This window comes from Rhinolophus ferrumequinum, chromosome 8, assembly GCF_004115265.2.
Source record: "Rhinolophus ferrumequinum isolate MPI-CBG mRhiFer1 chromosome 8, mRhiFer1_v1.p, whole genome shotgun sequence".
Taxonomy (NCBI): Eukaryota; Metazoa; Chordata; class Mammalia; order Chiroptera; family Rhinolophidae; genus Rhinolophus; species Rhinolophus ferrumequinum.
In genome coordinates this window covers 16,404,361-16,426,639 of record NC_046291.1, presented here as the reverse complement: position 1 = coordinate 16,426,639, position 22,279 = coordinate 16,404,361, and the positions used below count along the sequence as shown (strand labels likewise).

The 22,279-nt window shown below is 52.8% G+C and overlaps 1 protein-coding gene across 1 annotated transcript in view; it reads right to left on the bottom strand.

Moving 5' to 3' along the window:
* The window catches only part of CFAP65 (cilia and flagella associated protein 65), a 33,139-nt gene that overhangs the window by 6,005 nt on the left and 4,855 nt on the right, over positions 1-22,279 (bottom strand). The window contains exons 4-24 of the mRNA XM_033112322.1: positions 19,298-19,400; positions 18,617-18,783; positions 18,237-18,436; positions 17,800-17,945; positions 17,088-17,310; positions 16,445-16,710; positions 15,799-15,999; positions 15,221-15,580; positions 13,845-13,982; positions 12,245-12,490; positions 11,445-11,669; positions 10,367-10,525; positions 9,983-10,133; positions 9,404-9,532; positions 7,638-7,851; positions 7,206-7,334; positions 3,598-3,774; positions 3,230-3,296; positions 2,975-3,085; positions 554-745; positions 298-453 (exon numbers count right to left, since the gene is read on the bottom strand). Of these exons, the coding sequence (XP_032968213.1) occupies positions 298-453; positions 554-745; positions 2,975-3,085; positions 3,230-3,296; positions 3,598-3,774; positions 7,206-7,334; positions 7,638-7,851; positions 9,404-9,532; positions 9,983-10,133; positions 10,367-10,525; positions 11,445-11,669; positions 12,245-12,490; positions 13,845-13,982; positions 15,221-15,580; positions 15,799-15,999; positions 16,445-16,710; positions 17,088-17,310; positions 17,800-17,945; positions 18,237-18,436; positions 18,617-18,783; positions 19,298-19,400 (3,760 nt within the window). The remainder of the gene's footprint in view (positions 1-297; positions 454-553; positions 746-2,974; positions 3,086-3,229; positions 3,297-3,597; positions 3,775-7,205; positions 7,335-7,637; positions 7,852-9,403; positions 9,533-9,982; positions 10,134-10,366; positions 10,526-11,444; positions 11,670-12,244; positions 12,491-13,844; positions 13,983-15,220; positions 15,581-15,798; positions 16,000-16,444; positions 16,711-17,087; positions 17,311-17,799; positions 17,946-18,236; positions 18,437-18,616; positions 18,784-19,297; positions 19,401-22,279) is intronic.

Sequence of the window (22,279 nt, the reverse complement as noted above, 5' to 3'; positions counted from 1 at the left end):
GTGGGAGAGCTTCTTTCCACCCCTTCGAATAACCCAATCCCAATGCCCAGAGGAGAGAGCAGCATGGAGGGCCCTACAGCCGGTGGAGTGGCTTGAGCAGGAACACCTGTGGGCACTAGGTGGCAGGGTAAGCCTCTGCTGGAGCTGGTACTGCCTCCTAAATCTGGAGGAGGGCTGGTTCTAGGCTTCACCTTCGTATCCCTCTTCTCAACATCATCTCTTTTCCTTCCCAGCCTCTCCATCCCTCTGCACTGGCCACCCTGGGCCCTCAGGCCTTCCCAGCTCCCTTCCCCTTACCTGTCCAGGAACCATCAGCTTTGAGCGTATGGAGCTGTTGTCCCCTGAGATGTTGTGGAAAGGGGCTGTGTCTCCCATGACATGGGGGTCATAGCCCACTCCCTGAAAGCAGATGGTGGCTGAGTCCCACCCCAGGATATGTATGGGCACGTCTGCCTGGGAAGTTCGGAGGATGGGGGAAGGGACTGGTCAGAGCATGGCCTGCTGAGGAGGCCAACTCCACCCCCACCCCACGTCAGCCCAGGCTGCTGTTCACCGTGTAGGTCTTGGCCTCGAGAGGTGAGAAGATCCACAAGACCTGAGCAGTAGTGCCTGGCTGGATCTCCCCTTGGGGGTTGAGGCAGCAGAAGATGGGGTGGTTGAAATTTTTTTCCTGAACCTGCGACAGGACGTCGGTCTGGATCTCATATATCACAGGCACCGAGCCACTGTTATACAGCTCATAAATCTGCAGGGGTGAGAAGAGGGAGACCTCCAAACCAGCTCAGGGCTCCAACGCAGACAGCCTGCGATTCTGTGTCCATCGCGGGAAGCCAGGTGGATCTCCACGATGTCACACGTACAATCCCAGAACTCCCCTAAATACCTCCGATTTCCCTTATGGCTTCATCACCCAAGAAGTATATAACTGTGTTTTCAGCCTCTGACATTTTACGGTAACTGGAATCCTTATTTGATTTGCTCTCAATTTACCGTTGTCGAGGTATAAGGGGACGCTAATGCTCACGTCCCCAGGGTCGGAATTTAGAGAAATGTCCATGCACGCATCGTCCAGAGCCTTCATCATTTTCTAGGCTCTGGTTCTAATCACCTGTGAGGCTGCCCCTTTCCACGTCTGCTGTTAGAGGCAGTCCTGCTTTATAAGGGAGCTGTATAACTCAGATAAGGGAGCGGAAGGAAGGTATGAGGTCCTCCAAGACTAACTCCAAAGTTTGGGAATCACAGAACATCTTAGGAAAAAACCAGAGATCTTCTGGTGCAATCCTTCATTTTAGAGACAAGAAGATGGGAGACAGAGCGAATACAGAGTTCATCTGGATTGAGGCCCGGCCCCCTCATCTTTCTCTGACCCAATCCTGAAAATGCTGACTTTTTTTCTCTAGCCTGGACCACCCTCTGAGCTCCAGACCTAGTACCAACTTCTATTTGACAACCCCTCTTGGTTGTCTCATAGGCATCTCAAATTTTGCAAAACCAAACTCTTCACTCTTAAATACCTGTTTCCTGCCCCCTCCCCCCCACCCCCTGGAGCTCCCTTCAGCAAATAGCACTACATATTCCAGTAGCTCAAACTAAGAATCCAATGTATCCTCAATCCCTCCCTTTTACTTACTTCCTGGATCCAATCCGCAGCAAGTCCCAATGATTCTACCTCCAAAATGTAAATTAAATCTGTTCACTTCTCTCTATTTCTATTGCCCTCTTGCAGGTCCAGGCTACCATCTGTCATCATCTCATGAATAAAGGAGGAAGCATGGCCACAGTTGTACAGTTTGGCTGGAGGCACAACTGGGTCTCCTGGCTCCAGATCTGGGGGCATTTTCCAATGTCTGTGTTCAGGGCCACAGGGGAGTGGTCTGGTCTCTCTGGAAAGCTCTCCTGGGGGCACATGAGTCTTCACCTTCCTTTTTGAGTATCTGAGCTTCTGCAAGCTTGGACACGGCCAGCTCTGGGTGGGCTTCTGGGAAGCCAGTGGGGTGGAGGATGGTGTAGGGAAGTGAACAGATCTCAGGGCTAGGGGACCCGCTCTCAGTCCAGTAAGCCCCTTCCCTGCCTCTAGGCTGAGTGGCTGGAGGCCCCTGCCCGGAAACACGAGGGCTTCTACATGATTTGAAATTTCAGAGCTGTGAATGTTTGGGAAAATCCGTTCCTTTTTTGGAGATTTCCAACATATTTTTTTAGAACAAAGGAACCCGATTCCCTTCAACTAATAAAAAAATTCTATAGCTTCATGAGAATTCACATTCCAGTTTTTCACATTCAGGAAAAATGTCCTTCTTGGAGCAGTGATTTTCAAACTGGCTGAGTGAGACCTATTAGTGAGCAAGTCATGAAACCAATATAGTGGGGTGTATCCAGCATAAAAAAAACGGAACAGAATAAAAACAAAAACAAAGTATATCTCATGTAGTAGTGTATGTACTGATTTGTGATCCCATGTTTCCCCGAAAATAAGACCTAGCCGGACAATCAGCTCTAATGTGTCTTTTGGAGCAAAAATTAATATAAGAACCAGTATTATTCTATAATATAAGACCGGGTCTATAATATAATATAATATAATATAATATAATATAATAGCAGGTCTTATATTAGTTTTTGCTCCAAAAGGCACATTAGAGCTGATTGTCCGGCTAGGTCTTATTTTCGGGGAAACAGGGTACTTTTGTTTCAGTTGTGTGTGTAGTATGCACTGGGTTATTATCCAAAATATATTAGTGTTGTTTATGGTCAAAGAAGTTTGAAGAACCCTGTGCTAGAGGGGGGATAAACCCTTCTTCTGCATGGGAAGAGACCTGGCAGAGGGTTGAACACGAGGCACCAGGCAGCTGAAGCTTCTCGCCTTGGGTGCCTCCCAGTTGCTCAATCTTGAGGTTCAACCTGCAGCCCCACCTCTTAGAGTGAGGGCTTCTAGGGGGCAGGGTCTTTGGTGAACAGAATGATGTAGACCTCTCACCTGCCGTGGGGGCAGTGTGTCACCAATGGGGACAGGGGTGAACTGGTGGCTAGTGGAGGTGAAGTACACATACTTCTGCTCCTGCTTCACTGTGACGCCTATGAAATTTAGCTGGAAATAGAGAGATCATGAGTAACCCCCTCCCCGAGAGGAAGTGAAGCACCCAGCGGAGAGATCAGCCCCCAGCTCCCTGGGGGGCACAGTTCCTTGCTCCTCTCTTAGTTGTCCAGGACAGGCCCAGGGCTGGGGCCTCACCAGGATCTCCCGGCCGTGGGACACCTTGAAGAGCACCGGGAGGCGATCAGTGCCGACGAACAGGTGGCTGAAATGGAGGAGACAAGTCTGGGATGAGTTACGGAGCCCTGGCACACGTGGGAGAACAAATGGTCAAGGCATGCCTGTGGCTTTGAGCCAGCTAGCCCCTCGGAGTATGGGGAAGCCCCTGAGTTGGACAGAGCAAGAGAATTAAACCTCCCTTACAGGTGGGAAAGCGGGGTCCTCCCAGGGTGGTGGCCACTTAGGGTACCCTGGAGTCACACAGTGCAAGGACAGTCTCCTCCAGGAGCCAGGGGAAAAGGGGGTCTCCAGGACCGGAAGTGCAGGGTGGGTGGAGACGGGAGCACCTGTATTTGAACTCCACCACCTGCTCCTGCCCGGGATTCAGGCTCCCAGCCTTGGGGCTGATGGAGAATATGCCATTGTCCTGCACCCGCATTTGGTGCAGCTCTGTGTAGTCAAACTCTGCTCGCTCTGCCCACAGCTCCAGGTCGATCTGCTGGTCACTTGGAAAGAGGAAGGCCCTTGGAGAGGAGTACAAAGGAGGAGGAATGAAGCCCCTCAGTCAGAACAGACGCGTGGGATCTCTGAGCCCCAGGTGGGCGGGACAGACAGAGGCCCCTCCACGCCTCTCCATTTCATCCTCCCCACCCCCCATTTGGCAAGCTGTCCCATGCATGGACGAGCAAACATGGTTGTTGTGGAGTCTCATTTCATAGTGGTCCCCAATCCCAGGACCAGGACCAGGGCTGTGGTGACCAAGCAGAAAGTGAAGACTGGGGCTCCCCATCGTGGGTGCTAGGCGTCGAAGGGGTTGCTTGTATATGAGTGTCACTTGGCACGGGCCATTAACCCTGGAAGGGGTTTCTGTGACAAAACATTTGAGGCACCTAGGAATGCCAGCAGCACCGACCAGGACCCCCCAAGAGGGAGGGTGTCCAGGCCAATGTGGGCACAGGGCCGAGAACAGATGCCTCAGCGGGGCTGGTGCTCTGGACTCTGAAGCGAAGCTGAGTGTAGATTAACGCCTGAAATACCTCGCAATGTAGTCAAGTAGAGAGTGCAGTCTAAGTAGCTGACAAAACAAGTGACAAAGGGGTCCCACGACCACACTCTGAAAAGCAGGAACCCTTCATTCAGAGAGAAAGAGGTGGACTTGGAGAGGGGGCTGAGCAGTGTCTTATTTTTTGTTTCCATCACCCTTGTATTGTCTGACTTTTTACAGGTGAATAAACCGCTTTCGTTGTTTTATTTGGGGGACATTGACCAGTAGCCAAACTGGAGATCTTGCTATTTTGGGGTCGTCTGGATAGTTTCAACGCCGCCATTTCGCTCACCTCCTTCACCCAGTCTCCCTCTAAATAATCTCGAGCTCCTTTTCCCCCCGCCATTCCTCTTGTGTGGCCACCCACCTGGGGACTGCTAGAGCCTCCCCGCCTGTCCTCCTGCCTCAAGCTGTGAATACGTTTCTCTCCCCACATCCCAGACCAGAGTGATTCGTCTTGAAAGTAGATCCCGTCTTTGCTCCCCCATCCCAGCTTACATCCCATCCATGCTTTCAGGAAGAAGTCCAAACTCACAAGGAGAAGGAGTCCAAGGCCTAGACCTTGGCCCTGGCCAGCCTCTCCAGCTGCACCCGAGGCCCGTCCCTCCCTCCCCAACAATGCTCTTGTCACTTTGTGCCCTTTTCTCTTACTCGGGTACATGCTAGGCGCTCTGGAAGGCTCTTTGCAGTCTGCCTGCCTCTTCTCCCGAGGCTGCAAGTCTAGCTTGGTTGTCGCTTTCTCCAGGAAGCCTTTGTGATGTGTACCCCCCCACACACACACACACACTTCCAAAATGGAGTGAAGTGGCCCCAGTGCTGCGCACACCTCTTTCGTAGAACATATCACGCTGCACAGAAAGGTTGGTCTTCCCAGCTCTGTCACAGCTGGAGGGCAGGACCTGGGCTCATCTGCATTTCTATTCTGAGGGCCAGCCTGGAGCCTGCATCTAGGAAGCCCCAGTAAAGGTTTAGCCAATAGCTTAATGAGTGCATGAGGGAATAAATGGTGTTAAACAGCCTCTGTAAGGAATCTCCCCTTAAATGCAAGGGCCCACATCTCACTGGGGCAAGGGCAGAGACATCAGAGCAAGAGGCTTGGAGTGAGTGGGCAGCAGTGTGGCTCCCTGTTTCCCCCAGGCTCTCCTCATCCTTGGAATTCTCACTCCATCTGTCCTGCCTGCTGCCACGTCCAGACCAAGTCCACATTCCCCGTTTCTTGCTGGTCTTGGCAGGAATAAAACCTTCAGTCTGTTCTTTATAAGCTCGGCAGAGACCGACTAGAATTTTCAAAAATAGCCTTCTAAGGAATGGAAAGGAAACACAACACAAAAAGCCTAGGAGAGTCAAGCCGTCCAAGGAAGGTTTCCTGTACTTGGAATCCTGGAAGAAGCACAGACTGCCTTCCTGAACCTCAAATGATCTCCTGATGGATGGGCCCCGCTTGGCGGGCGCTCTGCCTGGGTTTCCTCCTGCCTCGATTTCCAGCAACCTGGACCCTCTCCACGGAGAGTGTGAGCTGGCTTGCTTCTACACAAACACACACGCACACACAATTCACCCAAATACCCTGCTCCACACCAGGACACAGGCCAACGCCGCTTTTCCCGTCCCCACCCCCGAGCGCCATGGGACCTGGCTCCTAGCCACTCAAAGAGCCCAGTGAATGGCGGATCGAGAGCTCAAAGCAGGCCAGGCCTTCCCCATCAGAAGCCCGGCCTGCCAAGCTTCCTCAGTCATTCAGGGCCAGGAGCCCCATGACGCATAGTCCCAGCCCTTCTCAGAGAGGAGCCACTTAATAAGCCAACTTCCCAACTCCCTCCACCACAGGGAGGGGTGGGACAACCCAGAGAGTAAGGGGCGGCCATCGCACCCCTGCTGATGCAGCCTCCACCCCCAAGACTCTCTTCTCAGGCAGGAAGGTTCCTGAGATCTCAGATGCCCGTCTGCATATTTCCACACTCATCCACCCACGGCCGGACCCAGGCTGGACTCCGGGTTCTCACTTCCAAGCTTGACCCTGATGGGAACACTTCTCTCTCACCTCTGTTTAGCCAGGCGAAGTTGGAAGTCATCAAAAGGAAGTTTTACTAGGAAATCGAGGCGCGTGGCAGAGGCAGAGAGCAAGAATAAGAAAAAGCCCTGGCATGGAAACGGGATGTTTACTGGGCACAAGTTCCGAACCCCGGGGGAGGAAAGCCGAGCATAGGAAGGGCCAAGAGCGGCAGGCTGAGGGCTCTGGGCCTGAGCCCCGTGTGACTGGAGAAGCACAGCCGGCCCCGCGGTTTCACTGCGTCCTCCCTGACTCTGCTCTGTGGCAGCAGACCCCCATCCATCCCCGCCGAGACCCTCCACTCACCCCCATGCAGGCCTGGCCCCCATGGGATTGGGGTTCGGTCAGGGGTGCCCCAGGGTCCAGCTCAGTGGCTGGTACACAAGGCAGTTCAAAGCCTTGCTGACTAACTGGTGTAGGCGGGGACTTTGGAGCTGGACAACTCTGGGTTTGAACCTGGCTCTGCCTGCTGACGGCTGAGTGCTCTTGGCTGAGTCCTTAGCCTCCCATCTGTGAATGAGTCAGCAGAGGAGGATTTTCTCACAGGGTCGGGGTGAGGCTTGGAGGAGAAAAGTCTTGGAAAGCACAGTGCCTGGCATGTAGCAGACACCCAGTGGGCGCTCCTCATTCATTAGATATTGAGATGCCCATGCCAGTCTCCAGCACGGTGGTTCCACCACTTCTCAGCCTATTGACATGTGTCATCCTGCTGGACCCCAATTCCACCCTGGCCTCCACACCCCATCAATGGGGACCTGCTCTTCGCAGACACCAGGCCGCCAGGTCTGCCCCCAGCAAGAGAAAACCTCCAGCACCTGCCTCCCGGGCCCCCCAGGAACCCCCATCCAAGCCAGCCATACCAGTGCAGGGGCACCCCTCCGCTGTTCTTCAGGGCCAGGAGCACCACAGAGGGTGGGGCTTCTATGGGCGCTGCCCCAAAATTGAAGTCCAGCTTCAGTGGGGTGAAGACAGGGGGGATCTGGCTCGTGCTGGGTGGAGCAGAGAAAGGGCTCAGAGACGGGCATGCGGACAGGGTGGGGCCCTCCCTGGGTGGCTGGCTTGGCGTGCATCTCCCCACAGGTGGGAATTAGAGACTCTGGGACGCAGGGGCAGGGTGGGCTAGCACTTCCGGTCTCATGCCAATTCCTGCCTTCTCCAGGCCCCTCCAGGGATGGGCAAGAATTGGGAGGGAGATAGCCATTTCTTGGACGGGGCTTGGTGCTGGGAATGTGGGCAGAGAGCTCCAAGAATATCCTCAGATAGGCTCGGCCCCTCCCCCAGGCCCAGCTCACCTGTGCCGCGTGGGCACCTTGTAGGTTAGCTCCCGGGGGGTGGGGTCACGTGCCAAGTAACTGTTGAACATATCCAGGGAGAAGAGGTGCCACAGATGCTTCCGGGTGATGCCCTGGGCGCTGCCCATGGAGCAGACATCCAGGATGGAGAGTAAGGGGTACACGGCGGTCAGGAAGACTCGACACAGCTCCTGTTTCTCCCCAATCGTATTATCTGGGGGAAAGGGATGCAGAAGAGAAGAGTGGGCTTACCTGCCGGCTCCCCTGGCAGGGTGTGCAGGACCCCTGGGCCACCTGCCCCGGGACCCTTGTCAGGAGCAGCAGTCTCCCAGGGTGGGGACATTTCCAACAACAGACAAGCTTTGTCTGATACTTTCACATACAAGGCAGGGTCCTAAGTGCTTCACACACACCATTGTATTTAATGTGCACCAGAGTTTCCAGGCAGGAATTCCGCCCGTTCTCAGGAACTTTTTTCACTTTCCCATCCCCGAATCCCGAGATATAAACTGTTTTCTGTTCTCCACAATGAATCGTTTCCACAAAGTGACGGCCGATACTACCAACCACCTGGGTTCAAGGAGCCGATTTTCCCGATTTCCTGTCTAACTTTTCTCGAGATTCGGGAACAGGAAAGCAAAAAAATTTCCTGAGAACAGGCGGGAATTCCCACCCAGAAAACCTAGCGATAAATAGGAAAAATGTCTAAGGGATACATTGTGAGTAGTATGTTTATTTCCCATTGTGGGTATCACTGGTTCAAGGAGCCGATTTTCCCGATTTCTCGACCAACTTTTCTCGGGATTCGGGAATGGGAAAGCGAAAAAAATTCCTGAGAACGGGTGGGAATTCCGGCCTGGAAACCCTCATGTGCACTGTTATTTGTGTGCAAACTAATACTTACTAACAGCTTTATTGAAACATAATTTATATACCATAAAATTGACCCTTTTAAAGCATACACTTCTGTGCTTTTGTATATTCACAGAGTTGTGCAACCATCACCGCTATCGAATTTTAGAACATTTTCATTACCACAAAAAGTAACCTGGTACCAAGTAGCTGTCACTCCCCATTCTCCCCTCCCCCACCCCTGGTAAATCTAATTTCTGTCTCTAGAGATTTGCCCATTCTAGATGTTTCACATAAATGGAATCTGTGGCTTTTTGTGACTGAATTCTTTCACTTGCATGATGTTTTCAAGGTTCATCCATGTGGAAACCTGTATCATTGCTTCTTTCCTTTTTCTTTCCTGTGCACCACTATTATCCCCATTTTACAGATGTGGAAACTGAGGCACAGGGAAGTTAAACAGTTTGCTAAGCTTACATGGCTAATAAGCACCGGGGCCAGGACCAGTCCCAGGCAGTCTGGCTCACGTCTACATTCTGAGCCACTCTTCTGTGCTGCCTTGGATAACTCCCAGCGGCCCCAGGGCAGGCTGGGAATAACTCCATTCTACAGAGGAGGAGGCTGGGGTCCAGGGCGGCTGAGGGTTTGTCTAAGCTCTTACAGTAAACTAGCACAGCTCCACACTTTTCACATTGAGTCCTCCACAGCTCAGGCACCGCACACAGGGACTCCCACCCAGACAGAGGTGGCTGATATGAGGCCACACACCAGATACCCAAAGGTGCACCTTGCATGCTCACACTCACTCTGCTAGTTCTGTCTGGACCATCCAAATCTCCCCACCCAAGTCCTGCTCACACAGCCCTGCCTCTTTCCTCCAGGGACTGACTCTCCATGCCAGCTGACCCAGGTACCTCTGTGGGAGAGGAGAGAGTAGCTGATGGTCCAGGAGTACTGGAACCGGTGGTTGGGACAGGCAGTCAGGCAGATGGTGTCCTGGGATCGGGGTGGCATTTTCCCCTCTGTGCGGTCCAGCTGAAGAGCTGCTCAGGGATGAGCCAGGTGGAGTCAAGGGCATAGAGGGTTTGAGTGCAGTCCAGAGAGGCTCGGCCTCTCCTCCTGACCCTTCCCAGACACCCTCCGCAGGGCCAGCAAAGCACTGGCTGCCAAACAGGCTCTGAGCCAGAAAACGGGGAGCGGAATCCCTCCTCCCAGACCAAGATGGAGGGGACCTGTCTTTGTGCCATCGGCACTTGCTAAACACTTTGCTCCACCTAGCAGCCTGTGAGGTAGGTGCCACCAGTAGCCCCATTTTACAGATGAGGAAGCTGAGGCTCAGAGAGGGCCAGCCCAATGCCATCCATCTAGAAAGTTGAAGCACCAAGGTTTAAGCCCTGCTCTGCCTGCTCCCAAACCGTGGTCTGATTGACCATCTTACTCAGTGCCCCTCACTGCCCATCGCCCTGGCCCCAGTCCCAGCCCAGACCCAGTACCAAGGGGGTCGTTGCTGATGCCCTCAGGACTGCATTGTTCCAGGAACAGGCGATAATGGAGGGTACAGTTGCCTTCATTCAGGAGAACCAGCAACCTGGACTGTTGGCTGTTCACCATCACATTCCCAAAGTCCAGCTCCTTCTCCTTTACCTGAGGGCCAGAGTCAGCCAGCCGGGGTGGGGGCTCCCCCAGGCCCATGGCTCTGGCTTTCCCAACCCTGGCCTTAGAGAATCCCCAAAGAAGGGCAGGTCCAGGGGTGCGGGCCAGGGGCCAGAAAGCTACTGCCCCTGCCCTCTTAGAGTTGAGACCCCTGGGGTGCCCAGGCCTGTGCCCTGGCCCCCAGCTCCCCACCCCAACCTGGAAGCCAGGGTTCTGCCACTCACAGACAAGCTGCTCCTGATACCCAGGCCCACCAGCCGGATCATGTAGTGGGCGGTGGTGGGGGGCTTGGTGTCTGGGGGCAGGCCTGCTTCCCAGACCCACACCCCCACTCGAAACAAGTACTTGGTCTCCTCCAGAGGGCTGAAGGTCCACGTCAGCGTCTGTGGTCACAGAGATTATCCCTGTATGGGGGTCTCCGGGAAACCCCCACCCGGAGTCCTGGCTATCTGAGGTCCCACTGCAGGACATCTGAGGGTTTTACCTTGTACCAGGCACGTTACACACATCGTGTATTATATTATCACCCTAAGCCTCCCAATCCTTTATCTCCACCAGGTAAGTGGTATTCTTTTAGTGCCTCATTTTCTAATGAGAAACCAGCAACTCAGAGAACTGGTGTAACTTGCCTAAGTTCAAACAGCTGGTGAGGGCACTTGGTGGGGGCTGGGTGTGGACCTTCAAGGCCTTGTATGGTCTCTTGCCTCACCTCACTGATTACTACCCCTGGGTCCTTGCAGAAACCCTGTGTTGGTGGTTTGTGGCCCAAGTTTGGCCTCCCAACTAGTCTATAAACCCTAGGCAAGGATGGGGTCTGCTAGTGTGTGTCCCAGCCTGTGCCCCCCTCCACATGGCCAGTGGGACCTCTAGGAGTCCCCTTCCTCACCCCTTAATGATAGCCACCCATTTAGCCTCAACTCTAGCTGCTCCAAACCACCTCCCAGTGAGCTCACAGTTTTGGGGACCATGGGTGGAGAGTGGACTTGCCCCCGGGCGGTGGCATCAGAAACCCTGATTTAAGTCCTCACTCTGCACCTCCTCCTAATTTATAATCTTAGTAAATAGACTTTTCTTCTCTAAGTCTCAAGTCTTTCTTGTAAAATGGGAGGTGCTGATACTGGTAATCACATCTACTTATAAGGCTGGGGAGGTGACCATGGATTGAATGGGAGGTGACCATGGATTGAAAGGGAGGTGACCGTAGTAAACCTGGTGCAACAGACATGAGTAAGAGATGATGGTGGGGGTGAGGGCAGCAGGCACCCCTCCCTCCAACCCTCGGCAGTGGGACATGGCACTCACGAGGTTCTCACTGGGCTGGATGAGCCCCCTGGCAGGCTGGACGGCCAGCATCTTTCGGTGCTGCTGGGAGACCTTCCACTCAAATTCCAGGGGCAGACGCGAGGGGTTGCGGAAGGTGAAGAGGCTAGCAGAGGAGCAGCCCACCTGGGTGGGCTTGAAGAAGACGGTTTTGTGGGTGTCCAGCTTCAGCTGCAGCGGCTCTTCCCGGCTCTGCATGCTCACCTCCTGGGGCCAAAGGAGGGAGGAGAGTGCCTGGACCTCATCCTGCAGTCCTGGCTCCCCCAAATGTCCAGGAAGTCACAGGTGGGCAGATATCCCCCCTGGAGAAGGCAGCCCTATGCCAGCCTGGGCATGGGCAGCTTCTAGCAAAGGCAGGGTGTGTCAGGACTGATCCAGGAGATGGTTCTTGAAAAGAACTCAGGGACTAAGAAAAGATGTACAGACCATTTCATGGGCCAGACATGGGTCCGTACTCTGGACCCTTTCCCTGACCTGGCCCAAACACGCCTCCACCACCTGCAGACAAGTCTTGTGTTGCCCTTGCTCCTTCCTGTTGGAATCTGCACCCTTTTTCTCATCCCAGATCCCACGGTGGACAGGCGGGACCCTAAGTGTTGGGAGAGCTGTTCACAGATGTGGTGAGAGGTCCTCTCCCTGCCATGTCACGTCTGGGAGAAGGACCAGCCCCTTCTCTACTTTAAGTGAGCTTCAGAGGCCAGCCCCAGAATGTGGCTTTGAAAAGGGAAGTCCCAGACTGTGGCCCACGCCCCAGGACCCAGCCCCCGACCCATGCCTCCCACCTTGAGATACTGCGGAGAAAAATTGAACTGCAAGTAGAAAATGTGCTGCTTCCAGGAGTTGCCCTTGGGGTAGGTAGAGACGAGAAAAATCTGGTGGGCTCCAGGGGCCACAAGGCCTGAGGTGGGCCTCAGGGAGATGTCCGAGCTGCTTTTGGGGGCCAGGTTGAAGGTCAGCAGCATGGAGCCTCTGTTGATCAGGAGCAGGCTGCGGTAGGAGGGTTCACCGGGAGACACTGCAGGAAATAGCTGGGGTGCAAGAGAAAAGGGACGCATGCTCAGACCTACACCCCACCCGCCTCAACAAATACACTCAGGGAAGTCCACGCGGGCTTGGGTGGCGCCGTCTCTAAGGAGATCCGCGATGCCTCCATGCATCCCAGTCAGCGCCCTGGAGCAGGGAATGGGGGAGCCCATAGCCAGAACCCCCAAAATGCCTCAGTCTTCCGGAGGCCCCCAGACAGGGAGATGGAGTGGCCACAGGAACTAGCCCTAGGATCCTCCGAGGGGCCTCCAAGACTCCTCCTCAAGGTTAAGTAAGAGTTCTTTCATTTTCGGGTGTCCTCAAACCATCTTCGGGAGAACCCACTTTCAGAGATCCTGGTCCAGGAGTGTCTGAGGCAAGTAGCCTCTTCTAGGTGATTCTCCTGCAGGTGGCTGAGGGGAACCCTACTTTAACAAAGGGAAAGCCCCAGCAATCCCAGCTTCCAAACACTCCTTACGCATCTAGGCTGTGGTCAGCACCAGGCGAAGAGCTGAGCAGGCTATAGAACACAAGGCCTGAAGTTGCTGACCCGGGCGCCCCATCCAGCTGGGCAACAAGTGCACGAGGCATCAGGGAGCAACTCGGGCCCAGAATGTGCTGGATGGCGGTAAAGGTCACAAACCGCTGGGAGGAACTGGCCAAGGGAAAGGGACAAGGGGTCACTGAGGGGAACCCTGAGCAGTCAGGGGGAACTTCAGGAAGGGGTGCGCTTGAGCAGAAGTGTATCTGGTAGGGGGAGTGGGATCGCCCCCAAGTACATTCTCCAAAAGTGGTGCCTTTCCAGCAATATAAGGCATGAGGGTGGCGAAGACGGGTGAAAGGACTGATGACATCATCAAAGGAGAAACCAGAATTGGCACTTGGCCATCTAGCGCAGGGTCGACGCCTTCCTGCTCTCTGGCATCCTGCTGCTCGGAGAGGAGGGGCCCGGGAAGAAGGGGCTACTCCAAGGGATCGGCTCGGCGACCCCTCCCGAGGCCTGGGTGATCCCCAAGGGCAGGGACTCCTGGTGTGGTGAGCTAGCTCTAGCAGGTGCTCAGTCAACAGGGGACTGAAGCACTGGAGCGTTAAACCTGAGAGGACCAGAGAGTGTTCCGATGGAGCAGGCAGGAGCCAGCGGGCCGAGTCCGAGACTCCCCCAGTCCCAGTGCCGCAGCCCAGGAGGGAGGCTTCAGCTGGCCCAGAGCCCCAGGAGCTGGTGGTGAGGAAGTCGGGATGGCCAGGGAGGGTGCCAGCATGTGTTTCTGAGGCCATCAGAGAGGGAAGAGGGATCTGCAAGCCGCAGGAGAAGCCCTGCTCCCCAGTGCCACCTCCCACGGCCGCCGGGGCCACTCTCACCTTGGGGACGTCCAGGGAGAACTGGGGGACGTGGTGCTCCAAGGCAGCAGGATAGCTGTGGCCTCGCGCCCGGAGTGTCAGGTTCCAGGATGGGCAAACGGTGCAGTCCTCCTCGATGGCACTGAAGCTCTGCAGGACCTGGACAGGCCAGACCCAGGGAGAAGCTCAGGGCCCTGTGTCCAACCCTGAGGGGCGCCCCAGTTTGCCCCTGCACGGCAGGCGTCCTACATCAGGCACAGAAAGGAGGGGCTCCCTGGGAAGACAGGGTAGAGAACAAGTCATAACAGCCTCTCTGGCTGTGCGCCAGGCCCAGCAAGGAGTATTCAGCAAACACGCCCTTTAATCCTCACGACAGCCCTAGGACGTGCTGTAGGAACGTGCTTAGAGAGGCACTGGCCAATAGAAATATAATGCAAGCCACAAATACGAGTTGCAAACATAATTTTAAAAGTTTCTGGTAGCCACATTAACAAAGTGAACCATGTGAAATAAATTTCAATAATATGTTTTATGTAACCCAATAGATCTAAAATCTTATTCTAACATATAATCGATATATAAGGGATTCGTGAGCTATTTTACATTCTTTTCATGCTGTCTTCGAAATCCAGAGTCTCTTACCCTTATAGCATATCTCAGCTTGGGCTGGCCACATTTTTAAGTACTCAGTGGTCACATGTAGCCAGTGGCTGTCATAATGGACAGCACAGGGCTAGAGCATGTAGCCTAAAAATCTGACGGCCAAGGCAGGTTTCATTCCTACAAACTTCCACATTCCTCCACTGCCAAGATATTAGAATGAAGGTGATTAAAGACTTGGCTTTGGAAAGCCTTCTGAAAAGTTCAGATATGACACCAAGTTTATAGGTGAAAAGACCCAGGCTCAGAGACATCAAGGGACTTGTCCAAGGTCACATGGCTGGTAAGCGTCTCTGATCTTGACTGTACCGCTCTACTCTTCTCTCGGCCCCAGCACCCAGGCCACGAGGAAAGAACAGCAGGGTGGGCATAGCTGAGAAGGGCGGGAAAGGGCAGGACTACCTGGAGAGGAGGAGTGACGGGCTTCTGGGACTGAGGCTGGGCTAGGGACAGCCTGTGCTCCAAGTGTCCTGGCCCCTCACCCCATACACATAATTACCCGGAGCCTCTGACTGTGCCTGGTTTCTGCCCGTGGCTCTATCCTACTTCAAGGACTAAAAGAGAATCCAGGAGCCCCTGTGCACCAAACCTCCCCCAAGGGCTGACCCCAGCTGAGCTCTCCCCTTTGGAGGGAGAGGATGGATCCCGCAGCACCCCTGTCACCCCCTCCGACCCCACCCCGCATTCAGGCTCTGCGGCAGAGAACCAGCCTCCCCGTCCCTTCTGGCTGCACACACCTTATAAAGAGCAAAGGCTTCGAGCTCCACGACGTAGAGGCAGTTAGGGTGAGGCGGCTGGAAGTGCAGGCGCATGGCCATGGACTTGAGCGGGGGCACATCGCAGGTTTCTGGGGTCACCCAGAAGGGGCAGTCAGACCTGCGTGTCCAGACCACGGTGACCTTGCCCTTGGTGTGGTTCATCAGGCACACGGGGACAGGGTTGGGGTCCTCGGGCCCGGGGCAGGCACCAAAATCCACCTCAACAGGCTCTATGCTGACAGGCGGGGGGAAGATGGCCAAGTCGCTGGTGCCGTCGAGGAAGTACTCAGTCATGGGGGGGATGAGAGGACACTGTAGGGCTGGCATGTCTTCCAGGTCCTGCATGGGGGGAGCCAGGTGGGTGGGGGTCCCACTGCCAGTCCTCCTACATGCCCCTCATCTGCACGCTCCTTTCTGGGAAAGGCCACATACAAGAGCTCCACACACGTCACCCCCACAAGGCTCTGGGGGCACAGGGCTGCCCAAGACTTGCTAGAGCAGGGCGATGAATCTGGGGCGGGTAGCCTGCCCTGGGGGCCCCGTGGTATCCAGCGAACCTCCATGGGAATCATGAGGGCCCCATTCGCGTCCTGCACCAGCTTCTTCTCGCTCAGCATGAGGCCCAGGACGTCCGGGGGATAGAGCGTCAGGCCCCGCGCCAGGTGTGTGCGGTACCAAGACAGGTGCTGAGGCCTCAGGATGGCTGGCTTCGTGCTGTCCGAGTGGCAGGTCCCGATCAGGTCCAGGAACAGAGGATCCTGTGACATTTGTCCATGTGAGGCTAGATTTCAGGCCCCACTTGCCACCGTGGCCAGGTTCCAGCTGGTCAGGGCACAGTTTGTATGACCTTGCCCGGGGCCTGAGCTGAGGTACTCACTTCAAGGCTCTTGGCCCTGCACGTGCTGTGGGGGGTGAGGTCCATTGCCCACTCCCCCCAGTAACAGCAGCAGAAGAGTCCCCAGCCTGGAACAGTCAGGGCCAGACTGGCACACCCACCTGGCTCAGAGTGAGCTTCATGTACCTCTGGCTGTGCTTTGGCTCCAGAAGCCAGGCCGGGGCCCTGGGGGAGATGATCCAGGCAGACAGCCCCAGAAGTTCCAGAATACGGGGGTGAGCACCAAGCATTTGTCTTCATCAGTGGGCGTCAGATTGGCCCCTCTAATTCCCAGGGGAGCCCCTCCTGGCCCCTCCCCCGCCACTCACTTGGTGGTGGATAAGACAGGCCACCCGCCGGAAGTAGATGATGGGGTCAGTGGGCTGGAAGGCACAGTGCAGGGTCACGCGGGCCTTGCCCACCAGGGTCCCGAAGGTAGGTCTGATGCGAAAGACACTCTCCTGGCAGTCAATGGCAAACTGGAAGTGGGCTGTGCAGTCCGATTTATTCTCAATCCACAGGGGCTGTTCTGACCGCTCTCCGAGGTTGACCCAGCTGAAATCGATGCAGTAGTGCTGCAGAGATACATCAGGACCTGGGTGTAGGAGACGGGGTCCCCGTGAGTGGGCGCTGCCACCTCGGTGGGACTGGAGTATCAGCCTCCCCGAGGGTATCTCAGAAAGGGTCCCACCAATGGGAGGTGGTGCTGCCTGGAGACAGAAGGCCAGGCTGGAAAGGAGACCGAAGGCCCAGCAGCCTGAGCAGACCTCCAGGTCACCAGGGGTGAGGGTGGGAACATGATCTACCGGTGTCCACACAGGATTCCTCACTGAGCCCACCAGGGGGCAGCAGACACCCAGGCTGAAGGGCAAGAAGGCACTCGCTCTTAGGAGCAGGCCAGCAGCATTTCCCAATCCTAAGCATGGGCTGCTCCTGTGCCCAGGGAGTGCAGCGTCCTGGGGTTGCCAGTACCTCTACAGAAACCAACGACTTTGAGCAGGGTTTGGGCGGCACAGCCAGAGGGTATAATGGACAAGTAGTCCATGGTTCTAACATCCAAGGTGTCAGGGTGGAAAAACACCGACACGTATTTCTTCTCTCCTGGGGGCACGATGCCAGAGGCTGTGGGGCACGAGAAGGCCTGGTCTTTAGTCAGCATGTCTGGGGCCACTTCAATCTTGAAGGGGGCACTCACCTGTGGGGCCAGCAGAAGACAGCAGGGGTCAGATCACAGGGTGGGGAAGTCTGTTATTACTGAGGTGCCCAGCCAAGGGGGGCAGGGCAACTAGCATCCAACTTGTGCCCCACTTGTCAGCTTTGAGTGTGAACAATGCTGCCTCCACCAGGAGGAAGGAAGGAGCCAAGCCGTGTGCTTTGCATGGGGACCGACCAAAAGGGCACTTTTTCCGCCCAAAGGTACCATATAGGCTAGCTGTGGTCCTGGGCTCAGTACAGTCTTAGGGCTGCTCTTGGGGGGTCAGGGAATACCCCAGCTCAGCTCTGGCTGAGAAGAGAGGGAGACACCTGTTGATGCATGTGTGTATCAACAGACATAGGTTATGTGAGGCTTGGAGCCAAAGATATGGGAAGGGGGGCGTTCTGTACAGGGAGCGGATTTCAGGAATACCCAGCTCTGTGGTCCCACGTCCTTCCTTCACTCCCCCCACATGCACAGGACGCATACCCTCAATGGGTTATACAGCCTGATCTGCCTCTTGGCAGTGCAGCCCACAGCCACGGAGCCAAAGTGTAGCACTTTCTGGAAGCCCTCAACATCCTGGTCCTCTGGTCGCTTCTGCTTTATGCTCACCAGCAGCTGGGCACATTTGGCTGGGGCAGAGATAGGGGCGTATTGGGGAGAAACCCACCAGGGCCTCTGTGGCCCCAAGCTGAACAGCCCCTCAAAGAAGGTAGGTGTCCCCAGGGAAACACTCATCTGTGACACTGAGGAGGGTAAGGAAAAGGCAAAACCTGCAGGGCTGGGGGGAGGGAAAGAAGCTGGAGGAGGTAGTGTGGGGGCCAGGCCAGGGAGGAAAGTGGGGTAGTGGGGCACACTGAGGCTTTGAGACCAGGGAGGTGCAGCAGGTGGGTTCTGTGGACAGGTGAGAGGTCGGGCCTCACCCGTAGCCTGCAGCTGGATACTACTCTTCTGCGTGCTGTTCTCCCCATACCAGCACGTGGCCTGAACTTCGTAGATGACAGCCATAAGAGGCTGAAAGGTCACTTTGATCTGGCACGTGTGGCCTGGCTCCAGGAGTCCCGTGGCAGGCACCATCTGGAATGGGCTGGAGAACTCCCAGGTGAAGAAGGTGGGCAGGTCCCTGGAGGGTGGGGCAGGTCAGAGCCACTGAGCTCATTCTGACCGCTGCCCCGGCTTTAGAGGGCAGACACGCTGCGCAGCCCTCTTTACTCCCCCACTGCTTTCCCCCACCCGACATGGCTGTCTCTCCTGCTCCCAGTTCTCACTCTCCGCACCTGTGAGCCTCAGCCACTCCCCTCACCCTACATTGTTCAGGCTGAACCAGGCCTCGGCCATGTCCCCCATGGCACACATGGGCAACTGCAGGGACGGTGGGCAGATGAGGTTATGGCAAGGCAGGGTGGCCCTCAGGTCCACACAGAACGTCCCCTCTGCTTTCTCAAACCACAGCCGGTCCTTGTACTCCTTCTGCAGCACAGGGGTTGGGGGACAGAGGCAGGTCAGGATCAATGGTACCCGGGTGGTACTCAGGAGCCACACATCCCACTCCAGACCTTGGCCGTCCCCCCAACACAACCACTGAGGGGTGGAATATGCTGTGGCCCTCCATCTCAGTCTCCGAGGAGAGGATCAGTTATCTGTGTTCCATCCCTGTCCGCGTCTCAGAGATATTGGGCCTCTTTTGAAGAGAACAAAGTATTGGGGGGACCATTTTGAGAGCAGGAAGAGACCAAGGAACCTGGGGCTTTCTGATGGCACATATAGTAAGTAGCACAGCCTTTTTGCCCCTACAATGTACAACTGGAAATCCCCTCTGTCTAATGAGTTTAGGATCTGACCTTTTCCAGGGCTTCCCACGCTAGAGCTTTTGCTACAGTTGGCAGGATGTGTGTGTGGTGGGAGAGCTCCTTTCTGTGCTGCCAGTTCTGAGGTCACTCGCCTGTGTCCCCCACTGCCCTCTGCTTGCCATGGTGGACCTTACCTCCTCCAGAGGCCGAAAGATGATGGGGAGAGTGAGGGTTATGCCCGGGCTCAGGAGGATGGGCTGAGGAATGACTGTGAAGAAGAACTTGGTCTTGGGAGGCCTGCAACCGAAAGCCAGGAGACAAGCACTTCAGGGTTAGGGCTCAGAAAACGAGCAGGGGTAGACGGATCAAGGAAGCCCCTGGAAAGCTCAGTCCTTGGGACCATGGAGAGGCAAAGACAGGGGCTCTGTCACAGGAGGCCCTGTCTCCCTCGTCTTCCAACTCTTCTAGCAGACTTCACTCCAGGATGTCAGGGCACCAACCAAAAAGATATGGGGGCAAGGGAGCAGCCCCTGCTGCCCATGGTGGTTATGGGGACAGGGATGGGGAAGGCTGCCCTGATTTAACCAAATCCTTGAGTGATTAGCTGGGGGAAACCAAGGAGGGAACAGAGGTGCCAGAGACGCTTTTCAAATCAGAGACCTCGGAAGAGGTACAGAGTTCTAGGGTGGGTCAAAATTGCAGATACGGCAGCCTTTAGGAATTTTAATAAGATGGCGATGTTACCAAAAACTCTATACCAATAAATGTGAAAGTTTAGATGAACAAACATACTCCTAGGAAAGCATAACTTACCACAACTGACTCAAGATTACACAATAAATTTTATGGCCATTCTATCGAAAATCATCCAAGATATTGAATTAAGTATTCAAAAATCTTCCCATAAAGAAAACGCTCAGCCAGATGGCTTTGCAGAAAGTCCTACCGAGCGTTGGAAAAAATAATTCCAGCCTTATCTTCCCAATAATATAAAACAAGAAAATACTCCCAACATATTCTATGATTCCATCACAATGTTGTTACCAAAACATGACCAAGGCAGAAGAACGAAAAATCACAGGCCATTATCACCTATAAACAAAATGTTAGCCAAAAGAATTTAGTGATGTATAGAAAGAATACTCAATATGACCAAGTTGGACTTATTCTAGATATACATATGGTTGGTTTACCATAGAAAATCAATGGAATTCACCATATTAACAAATTATAAGAAAAAGGAATCAGATGAGCATCTAAATTTTAAAAATATGAAATAAACTTCAACATGTGCTTATGAGAAAAACTCTCAGCAACCTAGGACTAGAAGGGAAAACTTCCTTAACTTGATAAAATCTGAGGAAAAAAAAAAAACTGCAGGAAACATTCAAATTAATGGTGAAACAATGGGCTCTTTCACTTTGAGTTCAAGAACAAGGATGCTTTCTATAACCACTCCTGTTCAACACGTTCCAATTCAACAGTGCAATAAGGAAGGACAAAGAAAGAAAAGTGTCATTTCCATATAAAATGTGTGTACATAGGAAAAAAGAATTAACGATGAAATTATTAGAGTTAATAAGAAGATTCACCACAGTTTCTGGACACAACAAGGTTACGCACAAAACATCCATATAGAAAACGACTTTTAAAAAAACTAGGAACAAGCAGAAAATGAAACAACTTTAAAAGATAACATATACAAGACCATCAAAAATATAAAATACTTAGGAATAAAGCTAACTAAAGATGAGTAAGACATCTATGGAGAAAATTTTACACTTTATTGAGAGACATGAAAGAAGACCTAAATAAAGACATACTGTGTTCATGGAAGACTCAATTTATAATGATGTCAATTCTCCCCAAATTGATCTATAGGTTCAATGAAATCCCAATCAAAATCTCAAAAAGTTTTTATGTGTATGTGTGATCATCTGATTTGAAGATTTATAGGAAAGTTCAAAAGGCCAAGAATAGCCAAGACAAAAGAATGAAGTTGGAGAACTTACATAACCAGATATCAAGATTTACTGTAAGCTCAGAATGATATTGGCCCAGGAAGAGACAAGTAGATCAAGGGAACAAAACAGAGAGTTCAGCCTGGATCCATCATCTGTGGACACTTGACATACATCAGTGGTGGGGAAGATCATCAGAGAATGTATGAACTTTTCAATACATGGTGTTGAGACGACTGGACATTTGGTTGAGGAAAAAAATGTCATTGGATCCTGACTTCAAACCATTCATGAAAACCAACTGCATATAGATGAAAGACAAAACTATAAAGTCTTTTAAAAGATAACTGTAGGAGAATATCTTCATGACCTAGGTGGGGGTAAAGCAGGATTTCTTAAGCAAGATACAAAAACGCATCAAAAGCATCAACCATTTGATTCCTTTGAAATTAAGAACTTTTATTTTTCAAAAGCCAAGATAAAGACAGGAAAAGACAAGTCACAAGGTGGGAGAGATATTCACAACACATAACTGACAAAATGTTAGTATCCATGATTTAAAAACGTCTATTAAAAAAAAGAAGATAATCTAATAGAAAAATGGGCACAGACTTAAACAGGGATTTCATAAATAAAATGGTCAATAACATATGAAAAGACACTCAATTGTATTAGTAATCAGGAAAATGCTAATTAAAACCACAACGAATTACCATTATTGGCAAAAAAAAAAAAAAGGTTAATCTTGATAATAGCGATTGTTGGTAAAGATATGGAGGAATGGGAACTCTCATATGTGGCTGGTGGAAATATAAATGATCCAAGTACTTTGGAAAATCAAATCCCAATCAAAAGAAGATTATCTTTTGGCTTTACCTACAAAAAACAAACATATACATGTTCTAAGGCACAGCAATTCTATTCCTATGTATCTACCCTAGAAAAACTCTTGTACTTGTGCAACAAGAGATGTATACATGAATGTTGATAACAGTCTCAAACTACAAACAACACAAATGAGGAATAGATGAATACATTGTAATACCACATAAGCATACACTGGAATATTATATTGCAATGAAAAAGGCAAAACTATAGCTGCACGTGGATGAGCCTTACAAACACAATAGAGCAAAACAAAAGAGTTAAAATGTATGTCATTCCATCTACATAAAACTTATAAAAAGGTTAAATTAAACTATATCATTTAGGGAT